General features: G+C 38.4%; 1 protein-coding gene across 2 annotated transcripts in view; it reads right to left on the bottom strand.

Moving 5' to 3' along the window:
- GRM5 (glutamate metabotropic receptor 5) overlaps positions 1–15,396 on the bottom strand; it is a 475,733-nt gene extending 460,337 nt beyond the window's left edge. For both annotated transcript variants that reach the window (XM_028516315.2, XM_028516316.2), the window contains exons 1-2: positions 15,237–15,396; positions 833–1,694 (exon numbers count right to left, since the gene is read on the bottom strand). In XM_028516315.2, the coding sequence (XP_028372116.1) occupies positions 833–1,493 (661 nt within the window). In that variant the 5' untranslated portion in view covers positions 1,494–1,694; positions 15,237–15,396. The remainder of the gene's footprint in view (positions 1–832; positions 1,695–15,236) is intronic.
- Positions 15,397–18,716: the final 3,320 nt, after the last annotated feature.

The raw sequence follows: 18,716 nt of genomic DNA, 5'->3' as shown, positions 1-18,716 counted from the left end.
ATGCAGTTTGTTGTCAGAATGTTGCGTAACCAGTGAATCTCACCATTTGGGCTCCTTAAACCATGTAGGTCAAAAAAAAAAAAAAAAAAAAACCCTATCCCAAACAGCCTTGGGTAAGAACTAACAAGTAATGTAAACAAAAAAGCTTTTTAAAAATACAATATGTAATAAAAAGAGCTAATATTATTATTAACTGTTATAAAGTCTCAGCCATATTTTCCTTCCTTGCTATACTTTAGGCACAAAGATGCAATGCATTTCAAACTAACAATGAATTATTAAAACTTACACTTTCTTAGTAGGTATGTTCTATATGAAGATAAAACTATTTCATACACATCGTAATTTCCAATTTAATTATATACTCAACTGAAACACAGTTGGAAGACTAAGCTGTCTGATAATTTTCTACTACAGTATACCTGGGCCAGAACTGGCTGCCTTCATTCCTTATGTGTAGTTATATGTACCTCTCTTTATCTGAAATAACAGGCTATTGGAACACATTTAAAATGTTTTCAAATGTGTTCAGTGAAGATCTAGAAAACTTAAAAATCTCTACTGCTGTTTTAGCAGAAGTGCAAATAATATAATACATAATCCAAAAAAACCTCCACTTTACCAAATGATGGCCACATGAACACTCATCTTAAATCAATGTTGCTTTGTACGTATGCCATCCAGTCCCTTCTTTATTAGTGATGTATAATGGGGCAACTCAAAACATTCCAAACAGTTAGGAATATTTTAGCCTTTGAAAAACCTGAAATTTTCACTGGGAAGCTATTGAGTCCACAATAAAACATACTTGATGAATGTAAAGGAATCCTACCTTCTGTGTGCACAGCTGACACATAGGTCCAGTTGTATCTCTTCACTATGTCCACCATGGCCCGTGCCTGCTGGGCATCTGAAGGCACAACCCTCATGAAGTACTTGAACAGAGTCTTGTCACTCAGATCCATGCTTGTTGCTGAGTAAGCAATCTGAGGTATGTTGAAAAGCTGGAGCAAGTTCTGGACCTGAATGGCCACAGAACTGGAGCCAGGCCCAATGACCCCAACTATGGGCTTCTTGGAGCGGAAGGAAGAGGAAGAGCCATCCACACAGCGCACCAACCCTTCTTCCTCTTCTGAAGAAATGAGGGAGTCCCTTATGAACTCAATGCTCTGCTCTAGGGCCACAGCCGAATGCCAGCAGGAATCCCTTATCTCACAGCCCAGTGTGATGTTGGGCAAGAGTGTGGGGTCCGAGTTGATCCTTTCCAAGGTGTGCAACATAGCCTCCACCCTCTGAATGCCATACTGTTCACGAACTGCCCCACACTTCCTCTCATGGACTTTGTCCACGGTGGGCTGGTGGTGGACAGAAAACAGAGCTCCAATAATGATGTCACCGGGCATGTGAGCCACCACTCTCCTCTCGCTGGACTGTGCACTCCCACGGACATCTTCTTTCAAAAGCAGGACTGACAGGATCAACAGAAGGACCATTTTAGGAAAGGAGTTCAAGCTAATAAAGATAGCATGGTGGGGAGAATTTAGGAGAGTCCTGATAGATAGAATCAAATAGTGTCCCCCGTTGAGTGGCAAACCAAGAAATTAGCCAGTGTTTTAGAGGTTCTCTCTAAAGGACCACGATGTCCCCAGGTAGCATTCACTTAGATGCATCCACACGACCATGGTCTTTAAAACCTGGAAAAAAGTAGCATAGGTATTTAACAACATAAGTGCCACTAGTTTGGGAATTTCTAGTGGTGTGTATGCTACTAGAGAAAGATGAGTTTTTCATGATACAGATAACTTGAAAAAAAGAATACAAAAATCTTTTTATCCTTTGTATGTTTCTTTTGTGAATTTTGTGATATGATGAAGAAGCTGATATAGCTTCTTGATCTTACTTTGTTTAGGTTAATATTTTTTTCCATTTGTTCACCTGAAGTAAAGAAAACTAAATCTTATATGTAGTAAGCTGTAACATGTATTCACATGGAGGTGAGAGAAAGCATCTTAAAAGCAAAACTATTCCATGAACAGAAAACCTTAGAGAGTATGAATCCCAAAATATTAAACATTGGTGATCACTGGGTGATGCTAATTTTTTTTACAAATGCTTTTTGTTTCTTTCTGAATTTCCATCACTGAGCATGTATTAGTTATACAACTACAAAAATAAAGTTACTTAAAGAGAGTCTACATATCACTTCTTCAAATGCAATGTAAAGCAAGTTGAATAATCTTCCCAATAGGTAAGTGTTGTGTCTAGTTTCCATATGTGATAGAACAAAGACAATGTGGTCATGTGAGTATTTCCAAGTTAAATGAACTACAGGAGAGAAGGAAGAGGGTTGGGATATTACACAAAACAATGTCCCACAGACAACAAGCATAGTGACATGAGCACCAATTTTTGAAGAATATATTCAGGTTAAAATTCCAGTTATGGTACCAAGAAGTATTAGTAAATTATTTAACCTTTCAGTACCAGAATTTCCTCATCTGAAAAGTGGAAATAATATCTGTTAAGCCACCTTTATAAGAATCAATGTAAGGTATCAGTTATGCAAGTGTTTTGTGTGTTGACTAGGGCTATGCATATTTAAGACATAACCTCTTCTGTTAGTAAATTTCCAAAGGCATTCTGTGACTAGGTGGTGAGGAAGAGAAAATTCTTTGGCAACTCACTTGGTCCTCTAGAGTCTTCAAAGTAATTACAGAGTCTTGTAATTCACAGTAATCAGACCTCTATCTCTAATCCAGGGAAAAAAATACATCAGGAAGACTCAAAGGGCTGAGAGAATGTATGTTCGGAACCATCCTTCCAAGTAGAAACTTAGCATAGCTATGAATATAGTCAATTTTTCAGGTTAAACTCCTGGAAAAAAGAAAAAAAATTCCCAAGTTGCCTACAACAAATTCTAGCATAATTTATAAAAGAACTGACAAGTTAGTGATTTGGGTCATTTAAATAATTGTATAGGAGACTTATTTTGTAAGTTATCTTCTCTGCCAACCAAGGATCTCAAACTGTTTTAAAGTGACTAACTCCCTAAGCACCACCTTTCAAAGACAGGTGATGCTTCTTCAGGAATACTAATGGTTTTCAAAAGTCATCAGATCTGCAAAAATTCTAGTCCCAACACAAAATGAATATAACCTGAACCACATTTCTAATCACTCTCACTCTCATTTTCATCCCCCCCCAACTGTTTCCTATACAACAGAGAAAGAATCCCTCTGTATAGTGCCAAACGCTTCAAAAAAAAAAAACCACTGCAAATGACAAGATCTTCCAGAATAACCAGATATTTAGCAATGTTTAGGAGAAAAAATCAGTGGAATTTGGCTTTGTAGACCAGAGGGGGAGGGAACAAAGACTGATGTTAATATTTTCATTTGGAAACTATTTGAGTAGTCTCAAGATTTCTCCTCATTTTGCTTAGACCACAGACCTGGGGCCAATGCTTACCCTCATGATCATGTGAATTTTATTGCAGACAGAAAAAAAAAAACTGAAGTAAAAGTAACCACAATTTCTAGTTAAATCCAGAATATTAGTGAGCAAGCTCAATAACAAAACAAGGTTTATTTTATTATGTGATCATCAAGGTGATACGAGACTAGAGTACAGGTGGCAAACACTAGGCCCACAGGCCAAATCCTGCCCTCCACCTTGTTTTATCTGTCCTGGCACCTTGTTTCTGCCTGGCAGCAATGCTGAGCTCCTTGCACCTTGTTAAGGAGTAGTTACATTTACGCAGTCCTAAAATTACATTTGGCCCTTTGAAGGCAACCATGAGGCTAATGTGGTCCCCAGTGAAAATGAGTTTGACACACCTGGATTAGAGGTAGCCCATCAAACTGATGAAACTAAAATATTAGTCGTGTGCATTTTATTTGTTGGAACTATTTTAAGCAAGCCCTATATATTGAGATATAGTGCATATATGTGATTAATAACAAATAGATTAAGACTTATTTAAAATATGTTGTATATTACATACACATACTTTCTATTATAGCTAAATTAATTGTTCAATTAATTGAACAAATATCTATTAACTATTGGGTGGGAGACACTAATATAACAAAATGCAATGATGTCAATTGATAATTACTGTCATTATCGATTATGCACCAGTCATTTATTCTTTAACTCCTTTGACAAATATACATGGCATGGCTGTGCTACAACTCTCTCCTAAGAATTAAACATTCAAGAGAGAACAACTTATACATGTTGCTTATACTCATGGGGCTTACAGATACTCTAAAGGTCACTTTAGCTGGAACCTGGTAAGTGCAAAGAACAATAAAATAAAGGATGAAAATGATGGTCTTGTGAAAGTGTGGCTAGAGCATAAAGAATGGGAGGGATAGTACTACAAGATGAGGTATAAAAAGCTAATAAAGGGCCAGACCATATAGAATCTTGTTGGCTCTTAAAATCTAATTTGGATGTAAGTGCAACAGAAAGCAATGGAGATGTAAACAAGTGATTGGCACAACTCAGTGTTAGAAAAGATTGTTCTAGCCTGTCATTGTTCTGGATTATGGGTTATAGAAATCTGATTAAGAGACTCATACACATTTAGGTAAGGATGATGGTGGTTTGGCTATGATTGGTGAGCATAGATATGGAGAGAAGAAGACACAATCATGTTTTGCAGGTATAATGAACTGGACTTTGTGATGGACTGGATGTGGACAGTAAGGGAGAGTGGAATCACTGTTTGTGTCTAAAAAAACTAGTGTATTTATGTCCCATTAAAAGACATAGAATAGACTGGTACAGAAATAGATGGAGGCAGAGGAACCCTTAATAATTTTCTTTTGAACAAGTTAAATTTGAGATGTTTTTGAAGCATCCAGCTACAGGACATTAATAAGATGTTCTTCTTTGTCTTAATCTGTGTTTTTTAAATTCCTAAATTTGCTATCAAATTATATGTATTATTTGTGATTCTCTTAGGTGAGATTGAGGAATTCGCCTTTTAAATTTTGCCAGAGTCTTTCTTGAGGCCTCATCTGACCTCAGTTTGCTCTTCCTTGGGGGTCTGCTAGTCAGGTTAAATGTGTGTCTCCTCCAGGAATATACCTCTTTTCCCCAATGGTTTTCTTCATGCCTCTTCTGGTCCCTGATATGCCCTTAATTCAAAGGCCTTTACAGGAGAATTTTTAAGAGCATGGACTTGGTTGGAGTCAGTAGACCTGGGTTTGAATCCTGGCAATGCCATCTGCTGGCTGTGTGCCCTTGGTTACTTAGCCTCTCTGAGCCTAATTGGAATGAGAATGGTACCTACCTTAAAGACTTTTAATGAGGATTAAATGAGACAATATTTTCAAATAGCCCCTTTATAATATCTTCCCTAATTCCTCACCTTGCGGTGTTTGTTCTGTTCTCTGAACTCACATTGAGTGTTTATGCATTCTTTCTTATGATATTTATTACTAAGCTAAAATTATAGCTATTTATACACATTTTATTTTCCAACAAACCCCTTAAAGGTTAAATTTGCACCATATACAGCACCTGGTAAAATCCTTGCACTAAATAAACATTCAGTAAATTCCACAAGTGAACAAGTAGTGAATTGGTTCCACTTAGCTTTCTGATCAACTATCTAGCTAAAGTTCACAAATAATTACCCCTGCCCAACCATGGAAAACTGAAAAATACATAATGAAACTCCTTCTGTTCAATGGGTCTAGGCAACAAAGGACAAAAACAAAGAAGCAAACAAAAACAAAAGAAAAAGAGGCAAAAACTGACAAAGTGGCAGGGGGAAACTTTAAGCGCTCCCCACAGCTTTTCAACCTATTAAGGAAAACAGCAGCATAGAACTAGAGAGAGCCCTGTAGATGATTCAGTTTAACTGAAACCCACAGAGATTACATAATTTTTAGCAGCCCTTGGACCAGATCCTGCTACAGTCACCTCAAAACCCAGGCTTAATCACATTCTACAACTTAGCATCCACTCTTCTATAATTTTCTAAGCATATTTTATACACAAATATTTTTATTTAAATGGACCCTTAGTATGAAATCTATATCATCACATATTTTAATTCTTCTCTACATAATGTTTATAAAGATTTTCTATGTTAATTCATTTTGATGATGGGGACAATGATAACAAAAATTAAAATAGAGAGCTTATCAAGTGCTAGGCAATATGCTTAGTCATGATTATGAAGTGTCATTTAATTGTCATCAAAAACTATAGGATAAATAAATTTATGCACATTTTACAGATGGAGGATCTCAGGCTCCATGGCATAGAATAGTTTGGCTAATATTCCAAAGCAAGTGAATAGCAGAGCTACGATTCATGCTTAGAAAATCCATTTCTTTTTGATAGTTGCCTAGTATTCAATTACATGAATGAACCAAGATTTATTTAATTATGTCCTATTGTTAGATATTTAGATTGCTTACAGATTTTCTTACTTTTATAAACAGTGTTTCTCTTATATTTGAAAGTATTTTTATGGGACAAATGCATGATATTGCTGTCATAAATGTTTTCACATTTTATAATCTATCAATTTAGATTTTAAAAGGCAGCATTAGCTTCACTCTCAGTCCTTTCTCCTTAACCTCATCAATTCTGGGTACCACACAATGTTCTTTCCATGAGGATCTGCACTTTCTTGCTTCTATATACATTCATAGGGTGAAGCCACTTCTCCTTAGCTATTTCAACATGAGTTTCATTGGTTCATTTAGCATGGGTCTGGCAGAAAGAAAAGGAAGGGAAATAATACCATGTACTTTATTTCAGTGTACAGACTCTTTCTCCATTACCAATCCTCCTTCAATCTTAAACAAAATTACTCTAAGAAGGTCTGATCATGCCCATTTCATATATCAGTAAATAGAGTCTCAATGAGAATAAATTATTTGCTTTAGGTTATAACTCTGAGGTAGTAGGGGTTATAGGTTGGTAGCAAAAAAATAAATCAGGTTTTTGCTATAGATAGTGGGCAAGGATTAACTAATACAATGATAAAACACCTACAAAATGTTATAGTTCTACAATCTAATGATATTAAAACCTTTATTGAGTCAGAAGTGGGAAATGATGAGAATTTATATAAATAGTGCAACTTATATGATATATTGGTTCAGGTCCTATTTTCAGAAACACTAAACTTCTTCAATCAATTTTATATTTCTGGGTTCACAGCATGACAAAATTAATCACTACCCCATTATAGAAAACAACAGACATATATTTCATATGCATAAAACTATTTTGTCTCAGGTAATAATACAGTCTCATGCTGTACCCTAAATGAATATAAAGAAGAAACATTGAGACATAGAGTTTTCCATAACTGACAACTTACATTGTAACTAGATTCATAATCACGTTGTCTTTTGTTTTCAACAATCTTCTCAAACGCTGACCATCTTTCTGGCACAGATGTCTCTTATATAACTTAATCCCCACACAAGCAAATCACACAGCTCAGGACATCAACAATAAAATGATTCCTCCTGCGTGAGCAACAGCCTCATCACAAGTAGTCAGGGGTGTCAATATTGCATATGCCATGGATGCTTTTGACATATTTCCTGAAAACAAGCACATCCCATAAGTAAGAGACACTCTGAGGTACAATAATATTGAGAGCTTTATAGTCTGAAGAAAACCCCGTTGTTGTAGCTATCTCAAGCACATATCTGTGACCTGGTAAACAAGAAAGCCCAGCACCCTCTCTGTTTAGCCCAGGAGAAAAAAATATGCCATATTTTAACTGAAAAAGCCTAATACTGAAAAAAAGGATCTTAAATAATATTGTATGAAAGAGAAATCTGCAATGTTATGCATTAATTAAAAGATACTGGCAGTGGAATAAAGCTTACTAAATCGTTGTAAATCATTTTAAAAATACTCGTTTAGTAGTCCATGAAGACCTGAAACAGCCTTGTACAGCAAAGCAATAAAAATGATGTAATCCACTGTTAACTAGTCTCAATTTAATTATCAAGCAGGGATTATAGCCTTCTTCCCATTTTGCAGCCTTCAGCTGCTTTCTTATTATTTATGGCGTAGCTCTAAAAACTGTAAAGCATTATTGTGCATATTATATTACCTATCATCAGGTCTCTGAAAATGTGATTTTGTGTTTCTAATTCAATCTCTAGGTACTTATCAACATCTAATTCTTAGTGAATGCCTATTTTATGCAAACAATGTACTGTATAAGCATTATTCCAATGTAAGTCTCACAACAACCCTGTGAGGTTGGTATGATCACTAGCTACATTTAATGTCCCTAGAAACTGAGATTTAGAGGTAAAGTATTTTGCCACAAATCTTGTATCTATAATAAATGGCAGAGTCAGATGAAACCAATTTTCTTGGCTTCAAAGTATACATAGTCAAATGATAATGTCTTCCATAAGATCAAATGGGTTATTTGGTTAAACCTTATACATTGATTACAAGATATCCTGGAGACTGTTTTCCATCAAATTCTTATGTAATGCCAATCAGCTACATTCAGAGGACACAAAGCAAATAAACGTAGGCAACTGTTTCTTAGAATCATTTATATCAGGGTTTCTCAACCTGAGTTCTGTTGACATTTTGGACCAGATGATTCTTTGCTGTGGGGGGTGGAAGGCTTCTGTTCTGTGCATTGTAGGATGTTTAGCAGCATTCCTGGTCGCCAGATGCCAATAGCACACACCTCCACTAGTTGTGATGAATAAAAATGTCCCCAGACTGTCAAAAGTCCCCCACAGGTCAAAGTCATTCCTGGCTGAAAACCACTGATTTACATGAAATTCATTCTGGTAAACTCTACGTAATCATCAAAAAAGAACACAGCTAAGAGCGAATCACTTGGATATGTCAGCTCTACAGAGTCTTCTCCTGAAACCTCCTAATAATTCTAAGGAAAACAGTTTGAAATAGATGTGTCATAGTCCTTGTTTACTTGGTTTCTATCTTGCTTTTGGCTGCAATTTCAATTTGAGAAGTACAGATTAAATTGTGAGCATCAAGGATCACATTGCCTTACATTAAATAAAGATAGTTCTGATTATCCACAAACTACAATAAATGAATGTGAGAAGAGTATCCTATAATATACTTCACCATTTCAAAGGCTTTTTTAAATATAAAGTGCAAAGTCCATTATGATTTTAACATGATAAGGGTAACTTTATACAGTAATTTATAACTTGATTTTTTAAATCTCATTTGTATTTTTTAAGTAATATAACATTGTTATTTACTTTTCTTTTGGACCTTTGAAGGGTTCTACCACATTAGTGTGTATTAAGGCAAACTGATTTTTTAAAAATATTTTAAATTATTCCTCTGCAAAATATTGTAAATGTAAATAGGCAGCATTATCATTGCAATGCCCACTAGTGCCACTATGATTATAGGCTTTTAATATTTCTTAGAATATTTATGTTCAGAAGTTTAAAGCTAGGGGTCTATTACCAGATTTATTGTGAAAAAATAATTATTAGGGAATTATTCTTAGGTCTGGTATTTTTGTAAGACCAACAGAATCACATTTACATAAAACACATTTGCTACACTTAATGTAAATTTCCTGAATAGTTTGACTAAAATAAGAAAAGATATTTGAGAAAGCAATTATGTACCAACCCACAGAGTTGTTGACAAGATTAAATTCAATAACATGAAAAAACTAGGAAACATTTGATATTCAAGGGCCTGGATGGGATTAATAGCTATCACATCCATTTCTGTTCTGTTCACTGTGGGTCAGGCACTTTACTTAAATTTGTGCGATTAATTCATCATAATCACTCAAGGAGGCTAATAGTGTTACAACCTGTTTCCCATTTTTAAAATGAGGAAACACAGGCAGAGCAACATTGAGTTGTCCAAGGTCACATAGCTATAAGCCACCAAGCTGGGGTTCAAACGTGGGCAACCTTGTGCAAGTGTCTGCACTCACAATACCACAACTCACTGGAGACTGCAATGAAACAATTTCATGATGTTTAACCACATCATAGGTTAAAGTTATCTACTGTGATGGAATAAGGTAAATTTGAGTTCCAAAATAGCAGATGTATATGTTTTTTTTTTTTTATTCCTTCCATTTCCTTGTTATGTGAGAATGGAAAAATAAACTGTATGAACAACATAAAAAAAGTATGAACACATATTGCCTTGTATGATTGTTATGAGGATTAAATAATATATCTAGTGCTTGGCTTGGTGCCCAATGTGCTCGCTTAAATGTAGTTATTAGAGTAAGGGTGAGCCTGAGCCTGCATCAAGAATTCTGCTTAATTCCCCTTCTGACTGAAGGTATATATTATTCAAACAAGATTAAAACTGGTAAAATTTTCTCTTTTTTTGTAAATTTGAAGGAAATGAAAGCAAGACAGTGACATAACATATTTTAGAACTATCATTTAACTGAGGTAAAGTAATATCAAGAAGATATTGTCTCATTTACAAATAGTTGAAATTTTAAAATGAAAATTTTTTTCTTTCATTGTGCAAGCACAAAATAAACTCAAAAATATTATTTTAGATTTTCCTATCTTCTTATGTTCTTCTAAGCTCCATTCATTAATGAAAATGATGACTTAATGTTGCTTTGTGACTAAGATTAATATTTCTCTAGATATTAAAATAACACAATTTTCTAAATTCTAGAATGTTCCTGCTTTGCAGTAATACACCATCAGTATATTCAAACTTCAAACAAGCTGATTAGCTTTAGCATACCACCATATATAAACATATATCTATTTATAAAATAGGAGTTAGTTTATATTCTATATATCTACTAAAATAACATGGCAAAAATGTAAAGAAAAATAGTGAGATGTATCTCTTTATCCAAGTGAGTATGAATATCCTGGGAGAAAATGGTATACAAATAAATACAATATTTTTCATGATTATCTTATATTTTCTACCTGCAATTTCACCTATCCTTATGAGCATTTAATTTAGTTTTTCTATCTAAAATGCTCTGACAATTCCATAAAAGACAGTATAATACCAATCTTATAAAATCTTCAATGCGTTTTGAAGGAAAATTTAAAATTTGGAATTATTAACATCCTTTAGCCAGGAAAGTGAACAGGTTTGAAATAATTATTGAACTGAGACAATGTTAATAATTAGAGTAAAAGCTAAAAAATTGTATGTAGTTACTCAAATATCCTTAAAGTGTGTGTGTTTTGTGCTAGTTGGATCTAGTACCTATGAATGAATTTTTCCATTTTCACCTTGGTGTTTGTCATCATGTCAATAGTGTGGACTATGAAGTGATATTAGAGGCCTGTGTATACCTATGGAAGTAAAGTGAAGAACTGTGCAAGTACTCGGATTATTCAAATACCACCACCCCCATTCTTCAAATAATCTTAATATTCCCTTTAATAAATGAACATTGAAAAGTTTGATTTGTCTTTGAGCATAGCCCACAACCAAAAGATGGCCATGTGATAGCAGAGATGTAGGGTGTGCAATAAAAATATCTAGATTGTATATTTTGTCAAGGTGTGTAGATGACCAGCGAAAGCTTTTCTCTTAAAAGCAGTTATGCAGAAAGAGTTCTATCCATGTTCTTCTTGGAAGAAACCTTCAAGGATCTGTCCGGAGTGCTGAAAAGGTTTCCTCTGGAGAAGGCTAGAGACTTTTGTAGGATGTGCACTAACCTGATGAGTTCAGGAAGCAACATTTTCAAGTGCCCAATAAAAGACCCTTTTTTAAAACAGGAATCACATCCATAAAGGGTAGAAATTGTCACAACTGATTCTTAAACGTGTATTTACATAAATATAAATTAAAGAAGAAATTAAAAAAGAAAATTTCCTGTGTACCATGAAGGAAATGAAGACCACAAAGAACCCTAACAAGAGATAGCATGCCCAAACACTCAATACTCAAAAGAATGTCTAGAATGTTGTATAACTAATAGGATTCCACGGAAACCCTGCCTTATTCCCACTGGGTGAAGGGGTTGCACATAGTACAAGACAATGCTCCCTTGGCTGCCTCACATGGACAGCAGCCAGCATTAAGGATACAGATGAGCTCTAGTTCAGTCTCTAGGGACTCAAAACAACAAATCAGCACGTAGGGAATGAAGAAGAAGGTGGAAGGGAGACTCTGCCCCCCCACTAGTCTGTGTCAATTTCTTAGTGGGGAGTAAAGTGTTGGAGGATCTATCTGCCTGACTACTCAAGCTTACAGTGCAGCTGAGGCAGCACCAAGATTGTGCCTAAATAAGCACAAGAGCTTGTTAACTTCTTCTCAACTTCCCTTCCCCACAGAACCTGCTCCGGAGGGAAATAGGGGCTGTTGGAAATTCCAGCACCAGTTCCGAGAGCCCTCCAGGCAAATTCTTCACGTCCCTCTGCGAGGTCCCAAGTGAGTGAGGGATTAGACTCTGGTGACAAGCTAGCTCACGGGCCTGCCCCGGGTTCTTCCCCCAAGTCGCTGTAGCCTGGGCACATTCTTCACCATGCCGCTCATGCTGCCACTCCGGGGTAACTATTAGGCTTTACGTCCGACGGGAAAGACACATCCATGAGAGAGGAAAAAGCGGAGGGCGCAGACTGAGATTTAGACAGAGGCTCGCTAGACTGAAAGACCTGAGCCTTCAGCACCACCCGCTGTCCCCACTTTTCTGCAGCAAGCGCCCCAGTCACGGCAGCTAACCGAGCTACTGGGAAGCGACTCCCCTTTCTTTCCCTCTCTACCTGTTCTTCTTTCTATTCCAATCCCTCCGGCGGTTTGGGGAAGCTCAGCCTGCATTCTAAATATGCGCACCTGGCTTTGGGGAGCGGGAACTCGGATCTCAAGACATGCATAATCCCTTTCTCAACCCTTGCAGTCATTCCTCCTTTGCCCTATTGCTCTCACCTTTTCTCCCGACAGGTTTACTAAGGCCGCGGGCAAACAGAGCAGACTTCAGTCTCGAGGTTCTGGCCACCCTTGCTCCACCCTCATCCCCCTCCCCCAAACCAAACTGAGAGCCACCCAGCAAGCTGATAGCGGCTACATCCTTCCCGCCCCGGGGACTTTTGGTCACACAGACACTTAGCAAGCTTACCCCCCTGTTGACTGTGCAGTGGGCAGTGAGATGAGGTCCAGCTAGCCCCCCATAAAGTTGGGGCTTACGGATCAGTGGGGCAGAGCCGGCCTCTCCAGTCCCGGGGTCCCCCCAAGATGATCTTAAGCTCATCTCTTGCGCTCAGTGAGCGCAGAACAGCAGAGCTGAGGGCGGTGTGTGCAGCAATGTCCCTGCTACTGAGAAAAGGGGAAGGGGGAAGGGGAGAGTGCGGAGGAGGGAGGGGTGGTAGTTTGTATTTATAGAGAACAGAGTTCTTAACACAACTTTTTGGTGCCACCAAGTGGCACAGTGAGTTCCTTTAGGAACACAGACTTTGGGTTGAATTTGGATAAGGTAAACTAGCTCCACCACCAGATGCTTACATGGTGGGGAGATTGGGGGAACACCCCTAGGACTTGAGTTTTCCCATGTTCATCTTTATATCTCAACACCTGGGTGGCAAATCACTAAGTTCTAAGAATGAGCTTGTATTGAAGGGTAAGGGGTACCTGTGCCCTCTTCAGACAAGTGCCAGAGGTGTCAAGGACACTGGACAAATGCCAGTTGCCTCCTAGGAGTCTAGCAACCCTTGTCTCAGGAAGGAGATCCATTCTTTTCTCCCTCCTCACCCGTCTGCTCAGATTGCAGTCTTCTCATATCTCACTCTAAAACCTTTTCCCTCCCATCCTTAGTCCCCAACCTTTAAAGTGAGGTTCCATTTATTTTTCTTGTGTTAAAATTGATTCCAAATTATTTCCCAAACCCTCAAATTGACAGAACTTCGCAGCTTGCTACCAAACCTCCTTCTTTAATTGATACCTTTAAAAAAAAAGCATGTGACTTTAGGCTCAGTGGATCTGAACCTGTCCAAATAGCACTCAGAACCCCAGGTTCCCTTGGCTATCAGCTAGGTGTCCGATTGTCCTGCTCACCCATTTCTACAGACCTCCCAACAGGCGTTACACCAAATGCACAGCCAGGAGCTTGCAAATGCCTTTGGTACTTTGGGGAAAATGCACTGATGCTTCCATTATCTGGATTTTCTGTGTGTTTTTCCTCCCTTGAATGTAGATCCTCAAACCCATACAGTCATAGACAGACACTGCTGCATGGGACATTAGTGTCCCGAATCCCAGAAGAACCTCTACAATTTGCAGATGGGGAATTGAATACAAAAATGTTAAGGAATTTGTTCAAGGTCACACATTTCCCTGGAGACCAGCCCAGAGACTACTCAGGGTGGAACTGAATGAACACAGTGATTCCAAACCTGACGTCCAGCCTTCTGCTCCTTCTTCCTCCTCACACAGTTCATTTAGTCATATTCAGCTCCCTTCTCCTCCTCTCTCCCCCCACCACTCTCTACAACCCCATCCTTTGCCAAAGTTCCACAAAGGAACCCAGAGTAAGGATGTCTTCCTAGCTTCACCTGGAGTACATAAACTTGAGCTTAAAGGTCCAGAGTTCCATGTGTACCCCCTTAAAATGGCCCCTTGTTATAGAAAATCCCTTCCTCCGGTTAATGTAGTCATGGAAGTGTCATTTTAGAAATGGAACACTGGCATTCATGCCCAACAAGGTCCCTTTTTTTGCTGTCTCTTTCCGGGGGGAAGCAACAGCGAAAGCTTTTATAGCTCCCAAAACACCTAATAGCCTCAAAGATGGTAAAGCCCCCCCTCCTTGATAAATGCGCCCCTTTGTGCACATGCATTGGTATGAGAGTGAAAGAAAGAGAGGTGTCCAAATGTCTCCTTTGCTTCAGATCTCTATGTTTTCCTCTGATATTTTTTAGTTCGTTTTCTATGGAAACAAAACACTTAAATCCCTCACTCATGCAAATAAAAGCAAAATGATCTTCATAAACCTCTCATTGGAGCTATGCCGCGGTAGCCTGGGCTCCTGACTAGAAATTCATGTCTGATTCACACAGCACACGTCCTTGCAGGGTGACTTTTCTAAACTTGCAGGACCTCGTAGCGTCCCTGGCTCCACCAGTTCTTCACCTGCCTACCACCTGCCCTCCTGGGTCCGTTTGCCCAAGCTCCCGCCCCCTGACTGAATGCTTTCCAGCCCTGTGCTGGGGGAGGGGCTCCGGCGGTATCCTACATCCGTGGTGACTCGAGATCTGAAAGAAAGAAAAACGCGCTGCGCTTACCAGATGTGCGCCCTGAGCCTGGCGCCCCCAGCCAGCCGCTCCTCGCGGGCTTCCTGCGCTCGGTTAGCGGCCTGGGCTGCAGCGGGAGCGCTACTGGCGGCGATGGAGGCAGCGGTGGCAGCAGGCAGAGCGGCTCAGGGCCCCGGCGGTGGCGCTGGTTCTCCCGCGCCAGCGCTTGGAGCACGTGCCGCACTCAGGCAGACGCAGCTGGGAGCGCAGCGCTGGGCTGGCTCCTACTCCTGCAGCGCACGGCGGGGGGCGGTAGAACGACTAGGGCACAGACTCAATGGGTGACAAGTGTCTTGCAGCATCATAGTCTCGGGGTTCAGGAGACGGTTGCTTCAGGCTCCCGCTGCAGCTCCTCAGCTTCCCTCCATAAGCCGCGGAAGAAGAAATGTGTGGGGAGGCGTGGGTGGTGTGTCACTCAGAGAGAAGCTGGGGAGCAGGTAGATAATGAGTTTCTCTCTGACGATGTTACTTAAACCCCTGACAATGTTTGGGAGAAGGGTCTTCAGTGCTGGAGGGTAGAGAAAATCAGGAAGTCCGGAACCCAGATTCAGAGGTGTGAGTGGTTAGAAAGAATGGTCTCTTTAATGGCATTACTTATTACTAATGCCATTTTGCATGTCTGCACTTCTTACAAATGATTCTACACCCATTAAAATTTCTTCCTCCAAAGCAGTTAAATATCTTTCACTATGACTTTGCTTCCCTTCTCCCACCACCCCTATAACTCACCAAGATTGTACACACACGCGCGCGCGCACACACACACACACACACAGGGTGTGGCACAAATAATACCCCATTTTTATTACAAAGTCTTTTATTACAAAATCATAAGCATGTAATTCTGTAACATGACAATATCACACTCAAGCACACCATATGTCATTTTAGGTGAAATGTTCAAAATGGTATCTCATGTGAGATGTTCATGTACCCTAACAACCACATTCAAGCAGGTGTTACTTCTGCCACACCCTATATATAAATGATAGATATAGATATAAATATAGATATATACAGATATGCTGAGCTAATTTTAAATTCCCAAAAACATTTCATTTCTGCCTCTGAAAAACAAATTGGTATAAATTAATTGCATAGCTACATATAAAGAAAAGAAAGGCATTGGAGCAATGTGATTATTATACCTATCTATATACCTCCCTAGCTGAATTTTGGGCCCTAGGTGTTGTAGCATTTGGATGAAAGATTAAGAGATAAAAACACTGAAGTTGATGATGTTGGTTATGATGCATACATTACTAATGTAGGTTTCCCACAGCATCCTTGAAAACAAGGCAACTTGTTCTTTGATAGCTCCAGGATTCAACAGGAAAAGAAAAATGTAAGTATCTACCACACCTTGTTGATCTTTACAATGACATCTTTTTTCTCCCCATTTTCATGTGTATTCTGATGGTGCCATTAATTTTTGAGATTCTTTTATTGCAATCCACAAAGCAAACTTTACTACTTTGTAGAGAGGCCAGCAAAGCTGTGGTTGATCTTCCTGAATAAGAAAGATGAGAAATATGATACAGATGAGAAAATACAAAAAAAAATAATGAGAGTTCTGAGGAAAATAAAGGGTAACTAATGATAAGAGGATTTTGGAAATATAATTAATTGTCTTATATATAAAATTATTTACTAGCCCTGGCTGGTATAGCTCAGTGGATTGAGCATGGGCTGCGAACCAAAGTGTTGCAGGTTCGATTCCTAGTCAGGATACATACCTTGGTTGCAGGCCATGACCCCCAGCAACCACACATTGATGTCTCTCTCCCTCTCTCTTTCTCTCTCTCTCCCTCTCCCTCCCTCCCTTCTCTCTCTAAAAATAAATGAATAAAATCTTTAAAAAAATGATTTACTAGCCCAATTGGATGAAGAATTGGTTGTATAGCAAGGTCAAAGATTTGAGTCTTTGTTACCATGGTTATCATAGGACACACAAAATCCCCCATCTTTCTTCGTCAGCTGGAACTGGCTCAAAGTATACAAGTGAGTGGGCTGAGATTAGGGAAGATCTCATGGTGGCCACTTAGTCACTTAAAGTCTTCAATTTCCTTCCCTGCTGTCTCCCAGTGTTATGGAGAGGATGTGATGAGATGAAACATGTTAAAGCATGTCACACATGATAAAGCACTCCATGAAGGTAATATTACATTTAATAGTACATCGTTTACCAAGGCATATCCACTTCCTGTGCTCTAAAAGCTAAGATGTGAAGAACATTCTCCATGTAGTACACAGTGGTATTTTCAGATGAGAAGGAAAACAAAATTATATAATCTTAAATTGCTCTGTGACATTTTACAGTATAGATTTACCTCATAATTATAAAGTGCTGAATTAGGTAAAATTAAAAGTAAAAGGAGCATAAAAACAACTATGTCCCAAAAGTAAGTTCTGATTGTAAATTGCTCAAGGGTATGATTTTCGCCTTAAGATGAGCTATTAATCAAAATATTGTAGTTCTTGTGTGGGATGAAAAAAGTTATTTATACTTATGATTGATTAAGTTTGAAACTTGGAACCCTCTCTTTCTCTCATCTTCAAAATATATCCAGAATCTTACTGCTTTTAACCACCTTCACAGATACCATGTTGAATCAAGCCACATCATCTTTTATCTGGTTACAACTAGTAACTTATAGCTTCTTCCCTTTTCTCTACCAGCTGTATTCAACACAGCAGAAAGAGTGTTCTTTGTAAGAAGTTAGCTTAAATCAAAGTCCTCCAGGAACTTGCCATTTGAAGGAGGCTAACTCCTCTTCTTCAAATCTTTGCTCAAATCTTACTTCTCTAAATAGGCCTTCCCAAACTACCCTACTGTAAACTTTTATACTTCATGATCTCAGTGCTCCTGATCCCTTTTACCTAACACTATTCCCTCCATATTTCTAGATCATAATATGATTGGATTATATAATCTATTCACCATTTTGATTACTGTGTATTATCTGTTTGTTCCCCCCTCCACCATCAGAATGTGAACTCCTCAAGGAAAGGAATCTTTGTTTTACTGTTATATTCCAAATCCAAAGAAAATTCTGGCACATAGAAGCTACTCAATAAATATATTTGAATGTCTGAATAAACATTTATGAAAATAGAGATATACATGTTACATGCATGCTGTCCTTTATTTTCTTAGTTGGGATCACTGACAGTCAACTATGTGAATGTTTGCAGGAGAATTGTAAGACCCCTGAATGGCGGCACTCTTCTGCAATTTGAACACTCTTATATACCTCGTACATTCTGTTTTTGCATTTGTGCTTAGAATTACCCAACTCATATTTTAGACTCCAAAAAGCTCTTTGCAATACTGAATATTTTGCAATTGTATGATTATCTGAACTCATCAAATCACAGATTATATGTGGTTTTTTAAAATAATTTCTCTGAAGGAAATTTTCATTCATTTAATGAACACTCCATCAAGCATTTTTATTTTGCCAGTTGCCA

The sequence above is a fragment of the Phyllostomus discolor genome, chromosome 6 (assembly GCF_004126475.2).
Source record: "Phyllostomus discolor isolate MPI-MPIP mPhyDis1 chromosome 6, mPhyDis1.pri.v3, whole genome shotgun sequence".
Lineage (NCBI taxonomy): Eukaryota > Metazoa > Chordata > Mammalia > Chiroptera > Phyllostomidae > Phyllostomus > Phyllostomus discolor.
The sequence above is the reverse complement of the archived record's forward strand: the minus strand, read 5'-3'. Positions and strand labels throughout refer to the sequence as shown.